The sequence below is a fragment of the Parasteatoda tepidariorum genome, chromosome X2, assembly GCF_043381705.1.
Source record: "Parasteatoda tepidariorum isolate YZ-2023 chromosome X2, CAS_Ptep_4.0, whole genome shotgun sequence".
NCBI lineage: Eukaryota > Metazoa > Arthropoda > Arachnida > Araneae > Theridiidae > Parasteatoda > Parasteatoda tepidariorum.
Genome location: NC_092215.1, coordinates 20,760,638 through 20,770,689, shown reverse-complemented (window position 1 = coordinate 20,770,689; position 10,052 = coordinate 20,760,638). Strand labels below are relative to the sequence as shown.

The following is a 10,052-nucleotide window of genomic DNA, read 5'->3' as shown; positions in this document are numbered from 1 at the left end:
AAACATGAGATTTGAAGGAGACGTCAATAGTGGTAGGTGATTCTGTCTTTTGCAACCGTAACTAAGATACTTATGGAGCTACTAATCTTAATTATATTTTGATGGGGGAATTTTATCCCAAACCATACCAAATCTTACGAGGTTATCAATTATTATATTATTTGATTTCACCAAGATAAATACATTGGTCAATAAAAATGTAGCTAAGCATACAAATTTTAAAAAAAATTATAATATTAGAAAATATATTTACTTTAGAAAATTGAAAAAAAAATTCTTTTTTATTTGTATATTCAAAATCAGTTATATACATTCAGTATTATATGCTTTAGTGTTTATATACAAATGTGCTTAAGTCACATAATGTTGATCAAAACTTATCTTTTCTTTTTCTGTAATTAATCTATAAACTGTATAATTTTACTTGCATATTGATATATACGTACATATTACATTCTTTCATCTGTTCTTTCAATAATACGATTAAGCATCTAATACACATTGTTTCATAGAAAATGTATTTATCCATGAGAAACCTATTCAAAATGATGGCACATGATTAGTTGTGTTCATATATTCAACATGAGTTCATTAAACTTTGTTATCACTAAAGTCAAGATGATAAATACGCTTAATGATTCTTTGCTTTTATATGAATATGCAAATTCTAGTCTAAGCATCGGTGAAAAATATCATGGCATTTAATATGAAAGGATATGATAATCATCATTCACCATGCATTGTAAAATGCGTTGTTTCACTATGATTTTGAGTTTTATAGTACAATTGAGGTAATTGACTGAATGTTCCTTCTATTCAAATTAATATTTGTTCCATTAAAGTTAGTGGTCCAAGAAAAATATTTCAATTGAATAGATAAGCTTTTGTCATAAAAATGGTAACTCCCTTTGTAATACCGTCCTTCAAGTCACAGTTCTTGAAGAGCTCTTGATTACATTGAAAATTCGATTGTGTGTCACAGTCCTTTCTTGATTGTTATAAATTTGCAGCTAGCTACCTTGTGATGACTAGTCTCCAAAGAGTCATACCAGCTAAAGTCATTGATTGTCAGTAGATAGCTGCCAGAAGTAAACCAGTACATAAGTCATTTGGATACCATAAAGACAGAATCGTCAATACAATAGAGATCCACATGGTTTTTTCTACGCAGCATCGAGGTGTTGGGTTTGTAACTGGAATAAAGAAGACATTTTTAGAGATAATCAAATTAAAATAAAACTATAAAAAGAACTAGTTAAAGTCTATTTTATAAATTGTTCGTTTGATAGTTGCTGTTTTATGGACTTCTGTTTATCTCAGAGTTATTGTTAATAAACATGGCGGAAGTAACGATGATATTTTCCAAAGAATCAGAAAAGCTAGATCCTGCTTCACAGGTCTGTTCAATTTTTGGAGAGCCTCAAATGTAAAATTAAAGACTAAAATAACTGTGTATAAGGCTACCGTGTATCCCGTTTTTCCTCACTCTTCCCTGGAAATCAGAAAAAGAAAAATTTGAAATTTACCAAAATAGATGCTTATGAATAATACTAAGAATCTTCTGACCCACTATATAACAAATGAAGATCTTTTAGCAAAAGTTAATATACCATCTGTTAATGAAGAAGTTTTAAAATGAGGATGGATATAGCTCGGATATAATCTAAGAACATATGGAAACAATCCTGCAAATGCTGCAAGCTCATGGGCGCCAAACGGAAAGCGAAAAAGAGGGATACCAAGCATTAAGGATGATTAGTAGAGCAGGATTAACTGGATGAGAAGAAGCACGTTGCCTGGCTGAAGACAGGAGTGTGTGGAGAAAAAGACTCAAGGCCTCTGTGCCAGTTTGGCACGAAAAGGATAAGTAAGTTATAGATAGTCAGTTTAACATTTTATTTTGGACAATGCTCGAACTGCGGACTTGTGAAACTGGTTTAATAAAATGCTCATTTAAAAAACAGATTTAGCTTAAATGAATGATATTAAAACGATGGTATAGCATCCTATGAGTACAGAGATGCCAACTGCTCCGCTTTCAGCAAAACGTTTAATAAATTGGTAGGGAATTAAATAGTAAAATTTCCAGTATAAGGATAACTAAACCTACATTTTAAAACAGTTACCACTAGATAAAATCAATGAAGTTGCATTTCTTATGATATTTTGAAGTTTCTATACGCAGAGGTGGAAAAATTACTTAAAATGAAAGATACTAAGCTAAAAATAACTTAAATTTCGTTACCAGTAGAAAATATTTTTCTTAACAAAACGAAACAAGTTGGCATCTGTGTGAGGGTATGAAAAATTAAACATAGCTGAAAATGTGCGAATAAGATAGGCTTATCATGCTATGCGCGTGTGAAAAAATAAACATACTCAAATACATGAAAAAAAAGCAAAGCTCAAGTAGAAATAGCTTAAATGAGTCTTAAGGAAAATGATGGCATAGCATGTTTGAAAAATTAAACATATCTCACAATGCGTGAAGAAAATCGATATATCTTATTGAGAAAGAGAGCGATAAAAATTTTTATAGCTTGAAATGCTCGTTTAAGAAATAAGTGTGAAATGTACGTTTAAAAAAAAATGCTTAATATTTTTTAAGAAAATTCTCAAATAATTTAATTCTAGCTTTTATGTTACTATTATGACTATTCCATTTTAAAATTTTTATTAACAAATGAATAAAAATTATTCGAAGTGCTTAAAATGACTAAAATAATTTTTTGATTTATTGTGTACACAGATTTAAAAGAGTAACATAAGTGTTAATATAAGTATATCTTAAGTGTTATCAGGGTTTGCAGTTTAACATTTAAAATTTACATTTTGTGCTATGTTTAGTTTCGTTAACCCTTTGAGACCCAGGATGCTCTATCCTGCGGTTTATTTATAAACCCAATATGTAAATAGTGTTTAGATATTCATTTTGAAACACGACTAGACTGAGAAATTTTTTTGTCCTCTAATAGCTGCTATTTTAATATTAATAATGTCCATTACAAACTTAAAATTAGATCTTAAATTTAATTATGTATTCGTGTTCATATGGATTATCTTCAATTTCTTAGATTAATGCTCGTAAAAGAATAACTTTCTTAGCCCTTTTTACGTTTTTAGCTATTTATACTAAACAAAAAAAAAACTTTTAAATTGTGTTAGGTGTTGAAGGGTAAAGGTGCTCCTTTTGAGGTACGTTTTTTTTAAATCGTGCATATCAAACTATATTCATTTATTCAAACGCACAATTAAAGTTATGCCTTCCGGAAATGTTAATTTTGAGCTATGTTTTTTGGAGTTATGCTAATTTTCTTAAACATTTTTAGTTCAACAGGAAAAGTTAACGAACAAGAAATGTTACTAACGTTAGATGTTAGTTTAGTAACAAAACAAATCACCGACTTTTTTTAAAAATTTGTTTTCACTAAGCACAGTTTTTCTGATATATACTAAAATTTGGGCTAATTATAGTATTGCAAACTAAATGCGTGGACTTACTAATTAAATTCTAAAAGTGGTAAGCAGTGTAATTTTCAAAGATAAAAAAAAGAACTTCAACACTGTTTTTCGCTTAGATGTATCAAAGGAGTAGTACTATAATAGAAACTAAACACATGAGGAAAATATCCTGTTGGCTTTTAGCAAGGGAATATTGAAATGACTCTTAACACTTTGAAAAAAATGAGACGCCAATGTGTCCTAAACAGAAAAAAATTTAAAATAATTGCCTACTTTAAACTTTAAAAATATCAGAGAAGGAATTAAGATTTTAAACTGTTTTTTTTTTCATTATGTCAATTTTAACTTTTTTAAGCTTGTTATTTCATTAATCTTTGATAGACAAATCACAATTAAAAAACACTACGGAGTAATAGTAAGAAATGAATGAAAACTTTATTTAACTGAAATATTTTTTTTTAGTCAAAGCAGGTTAGATTAAACGTAGTGATATGTATTTTCGTCCCGCAGTGGACTGATTGTTAAGACACGGCTCCCAGCAGATCACGCATCACTGGCTACGGTCAGTGTGCGGGTGTGTGACCACTTGGATCAGTCTGCGTAGGAACAGAGGGTGTGCGGTATTGGTCCTCGTTAAACTGTTCTACCGTAAAGTGCTCGACTTCGCGTGCAGGTCGTCGAGCTACCGAAGAGGGGGTGCCATCCCATCTGCAGAGGATCAAAATTGTGATGGCATGTCTTCGGATCATCCTCAGGGATGTTTCCCAGACCGTCGCCAATAGCCCATTGTGCAGCTCTAGTGCGACGTAAATGAACTACAACAACCACAACAACAAATATGTATTTTCAACAGGGTGGCGACAATCAAAGAAAAATTTTAAAAAAGTTATTTTAAACATAGTTTCCACGATTTGCACAGCCCAGACTTGCAAACACCTCCGAATTTGACAAAATATTAAGAAAACGGTACAGAACTACAAATTAAAATGTGTAGATATTTCGTAAATTTTGCCTTTTTTAAAAGGCTTAGCTTTATTGCTTTATTGAAATTACATACATTTGCAGGATTGTGTGCTCAATTTAGGCTTATAAGCCTTTGCCAAGAAGAAAGATAGACTGAACAATTCAGAGAGGGACATCACGAAGAATACATCTTTGGTTACGGCGGCATTCGAACCCGTTACCTCCACGCTTTGCGCTTAGCTGTCACAAAGTGGTGTAGTATCACATAAGCTTTTCAGTAATTAAGAAGTAGTGATAAGTAAAAACCCTATAAATCGAATTTACTAAACCAAGAATCATACATTTAAACCTTACCATTCGAAAATATTTATCCGCTGAGCAAGTTTAAATCCTTTCTATTATTATTTCGCCCACAAATAAATTGTTGAAGGGCCGGGATAGCCTGGTCGGTGGAGCGATGAATCCATGTTCGAAAGTTCGTGGGTTCGAAACCCGCCGACCGAAGACTCCCAGTGTAGTAAAATGACTGATGCACGTTAAATGTGTCGAGTTGTAAAAATCCTTCATCTTCCCATAACAAATCAGTACCTCTTAGTACTGGATTGGAGATCGATCGTTCTCTAATTCAGGTCAAAATTACGAGCTGTGGATCAATGAAAGGATGTATGAATAGATGCGCCCTATAAACGGGTGTGACGAATGGTGTGGCAGAAGTTGAATTCTTGGCCATAGATGGCGCCACTGGAAAACAGGAACAATCACACCCCCTCTGCCTAAAACAGGCATACGTCAACAGCAACATAAATTGCTGAAGAAATAGTTCGGCTATTATTTTTATCGTTTTACCTTGATTACTTCTTTCCCCGCTTAAACTGAATTTCATATGGCAGAAAATTATATTTTGAATTAGGAAATCTTAAAAATATTTTTTAATGTCGATTATGGGACGAGATGATTATGGGACGAGTTGGTAGAGCACTGGACTCGTGTTCGTGAGAACGGGAGTTCGAATCCAGCTATCCGAAGACTCTCCGTGTAGTAAATGGTGACTGATGCTCGTTAAATCTGTCGGGTCACAAAGTCATCCGTGTTCCAATAACAAATCAAAACCTCTGGGGGTACTGAAGTTGAGATTGATCGTACTCTGGTTCAGGTTAAGCGCCTTTCAAGCAGGTGTGAATTATGGGACGGAAGTCGAATTCTTGGCCATAGATGGCGCCACTTGAAAACAAAAACAATCGCACTTCTTGCCTTAATTTCTTACGACAACAATGTATATTATAATTTATTTTTGCTGCATCTAATCATTCTATTTTTTACTTTTTTCATCGCAGCTTAAAAGTTAACTGAACTATAAAATCTAACTAGCTTTTCAAATTTCTCAAAATATGTCAACATTTACCTTCATTACTTCTTAATAAATAAAAGATTATTATAAATATTTTATAATATTTTAAAAAGTTATTTTGTTTCTCTCTTCTTTCCTAAAGTATTTCTTAGCTTTAGAAATGAACTCTGAAATATTTATTATACTATGAGAAATTCTGCAAAGGAAACGCTTAACATTATTAACGCTTAACTGGTCAGTGCCACCATATAAGCGGAATGACACTTCATTTATTGGATCAAATACTGCGCGTACGATAACTAAAATCATTTTATTTTCTCTCCACACTTATAATTTTAATTACTTATATAAATATAATTGATACTATAATTAATCTTTACACTAAGCCTAAAGAGATTCTAACTTCTCCGGATTCGATAAAATATTTTAATAAACGCTAGAGAACTACAAACTAATTTCCGGCTAATTTTGTCTTCTTTTAAAAAGGCTCAACTCGGTTTAACTGTAACATAGTGCAGATTTGTCAACTGCTCTCGATACGGCAAAATATTTTTAAAAACGGTAGAGATCTACAAACTAAAATTTGCGAGCCGTTATGGCTCAGGGGATAAAACGTTAACCTTCCAATGAGGTAAACTGGGTTCGAATCCCAGCAATGGCTGGTAGTTACGAATTCCGCACCCGACTCGCATCGACCACAACGCTGTCGTAAAAATATCCTTAATTGTAGACGGATCATGGGTTAGAGTTTCCTAGCCATCATGCTATCAATGGGAGATTTTCGTGGTTTTGCTCTCCGTGTAACGCAAATGAGGGTTAGTTCCATCAAAAAGTCCTTCACGAAGGCAAATTTCTCCTTATACTTGATATAGAAGCTCCGTTGTCTTCTGGTTTGGATTCAAAATTACGGATCCAAAAGTGGACTGATCGTTAAGACACGGTTCCCAGCAGATCACCGAAGTCAAGCATCACTGGCTGCGGTCAGTGTGCGGGTGGGAGACCACTTGGAACAGTCTACGTAGGGACCGAGGGTGTGCGGTATTGGTCCTCGTTAAACTGTGCTACCGTAAAGTGCTTGACTTCGCGCGCAGGTCGTCGGGCTACCGAAGCCGGGGTGCCATCCCCTCCGCAGAGGATCAAAATTGTGATGGCATGTCTTCGGATCATCCTCCGGGATGTTTCCCTGACCGTCGCCAATAGCCCATTGTGCAGCTCTAGTGCGACGTAAATTAACAACAATAACAACAAAAATTACGGAGTTGAACATTAGTAGTCGTAAACCCAAAATTAGGTCGGCCATTCCCCGACGGTTATTAAAACAAATTGCAGATTTTTCGATTAATTTTGCCAAGTTTTTAAAAGGCTCAAAGTGGCTGAATTGTAACGAACTGGTGTCTCACATAAGCCTTTGAATTACTTAGAAAAAGCTGTGAGTAAAAACCTTATTAATCGAATTTATTAAATCGAGAATCGTTCATTGAAGGACTACCACTTGAAAATATTTATCCACTGTCTTGAGCCAGTTGGCATCTCTGTACCTGGTGAGAAGTAAATTAGAAATACATCTGGGTCATTAAGAGTTAATATTAGGTTCATTTAATCACTCAAAACTTTTAATTTTTAAAGAATTTGACACATGTCTAGAAAATCGGTCACTGTTAAATATGCTGCAACTGGCCACTGTCCAGTAACAAAATTTCCTAATTTTGCCTTATACCTTGAGGCTATCCAAAGTAATTCGTAAATATTCCTTAGCTTGACAAATCCATCTTTTAAGGAAAAAAAGATTTAACTTAAATTTTATAGTATTCTTTGTTAGGAAAAAAAACTTTTAAATTATAAAAAAAAATGTGTCTTATAAAAAAAAACTAAAATATGTGTCCGGATATATAATTAGAAAGTATGAAAATGCTTTAATTGCGCTTGAAATCTCAGAAAATTTAAAATTCTATAATTATGACAGCTTTAATGCTGAACACTATTTTTTTTCTTACGTTTATACCGAATTAAGTATTTTTTGTCAATATAGTTAGCATTTTATAACATTCTGTTTCTAATTAGAATTTTGTCTTTTAAATTATTTGCAGTAAGTCAAGTCAACGTTTTCCCTAGTATTTTAGATTGAAGCAAGTATTAAATGTAAATTCATTTCAGGAAAAAATTCAGTTCATTCCTGTAATAAATAAGTATACTCGCATAAAAATTGGCAAAACATAGTTAATTAATAATTTAATATCATTATGTGGTTTAATATTAAAAATTTAAAGTTCAACATTAATGACAACTTTGATGCTGAACACCATTTTTTCCCCTTCTGTTTATACTAGATTTAGTATTTTTTGGCAATATAGTTACCATTTCATAAGATGCACTTCTTAATTTTAATTCGGTTTCTTAAAACATTTGCATTAAGTTCATTCAAAATTTTTCCCTATTATTTTAGATTGAACTAAATATTAGATGAAAACACCTTTCAAATAAATACGTTCATTCCTGTTGTTGTTGCAGTTCATTTACGTCGCATTAGATCTGCACAATGGGCTATTGGCAACGGTCGGGGAAGCATCCCTTAGGATGATCCGAAGACACGCCATCACAATTTAGATCCTCTGCAGAGGGGATGGTATCCCCGCTTCAGTAGCCCCACGACCTGCACGTGAAGTCGAGCACTTTACGTTAGAACAGTTTAACGAAGTCCCATACCGCACACCCTCGGTCCCTACGCAGACTGATCCAAGTGGTCACCCACCCGCACACCGACAGCACCCAGTGATGCTTGAGTTCGATGATCTGCTGGGAACCGTGTCTTAACGATAAGTCCACTGCGGCACCGTTCATTTTTTTAATAAATAAGTACCCACGCAGAAAAAGTCGCTTATCATTGTACCATAATATTGGTACCATGAATCATAATACGGTCAAATTTTTTGTACCTTTATAAAGTGTACCTTCTGCAAGTTGAACCAAAGCATCATGTAAGCAAATTTCAGAACTATGCTTGAACTTAAAGTTATAAAAAATTCGCAGCTATAAACTGTGTTATGACTCAACCTATGTACTTCAAATTTCTAAAACTTCATGTAATTTCTTACATACCTGAAACAGTGTTTTCAGAAACGTGAAATCCTGAGTTTTGCTGATTTCCTCCAACTACGGTAACATCACTGCTAAGGCTCACAACTCGAGATAATGTAGCTGTACATTTTAATCTCAATTCATCACCTTTGAACATATTTTGTTGAACACGAAAACGTAGACCTAATACTGTTGCTTTTAAGTCATCTCTGTAAACTATAGGAGGATGGGGTGTTGTTTTGTTTGCAAGCACCTAAAAATTAAGTAAATAAATAAATTATTTCGATTTCATAAATGCAGGAACATACAAGGTCAAGGTATTTTTATACTATTCAAAATGTATGTTTATATTAATGTACGATGTTTAGAATCTTTGAGGATAGGCTAAGAGCTAATGGGGCTAGAGCACACGACCAGTTTTAATCAAAGCAAATGCTGATCAATTCGAAATCTATTCCTGGCTCGCACCGACCGGAAGCAGATTTGAACAGCTGCTGATGTAAAATATCCTTAGTGGTAGAGAGATCATAGGTTAGAATCCCCCTTGGACAAGCCGTGGGAAGTTTTGTGGTTTCCCATTCAAAGTTAGTTCTAGCAAAGCTTGAAACGATAGCTTCTACAACTTGCTTTTACGAAAGCTAGTTTAACCTGAAGCTTGATTCATGATTTTTTGGGTTGTGTTCAAAATTATAAGCTACGGAGTTGAACACAGAGGACTCTAATTCCAAATATGGGTCGGCAGTTCAAAGTGAAATAAAACATAATAGGGTTTGCACGTCAATATTTAAGACTGGAAAAAAACAACATTGCCGAAAAAGAAGAGGTGCTGGAAAACATCGATACCGGTTTGATTGTCTGATGATAAAAATTAGAAGGTGTTTCCGAAAAAAAAAAGTTTTTTTTTCTGTCTTTAAAACATGTTTGATTTTTTTCAGTACTGCCTTCTTCAGTAGTGGTTCAAATTTGTGTTTGCTTTTTCGTCATTTAAATATTATTTTGAGAACCGCATTCGGTTAGTTATTTTTGCTTTATTTTCGTGATTGATTCTGAAAATGCCTATTAAGTGTAGCTATTATGAATACCCTTCTAATTTAGTTGCTAAGAGAATGTTTAATTTAATAGGTACAATTCGCATTAAAGAAATTGTTTTCATAAACGGTTTTTGGTAATAACTTTATAACCTATTTATTAATGAAAACCTGTA

At 33.6% G+C, this 10,052-nt stretch overlaps 1 protein-coding gene across 2 annotated transcripts in view; it reads right to left on the bottom strand.

Annotated features, from left to right (window-relative positions):
- Nucleotides 1–253: 253 nt before the first annotated feature.
- The window catches only part of LOC107455866 (uncharacterized), a 251,210-nt gene continuing 241,411 nt past the window's right edge, over nt 254–10,052 (bottom strand). For both annotated transcript variants that reach the window (XM_016073588.4, XM_071188189.1), the window contains exons 7-8: nt 8,870–9,101; nt 254–1,193 (exon numbers count right to left, since the gene is read on the bottom strand). In XM_016073588.4, the coding sequence (XP_015929074.1) occupies nt 1,069–1,193; nt 8,870–9,101 (357 nt within the window). In that variant the 3' untranslated portion in view covers nt 254–1,068. The remainder of the gene's footprint in view (nt 1,194–8,869; nt 9,102–10,052) is intronic.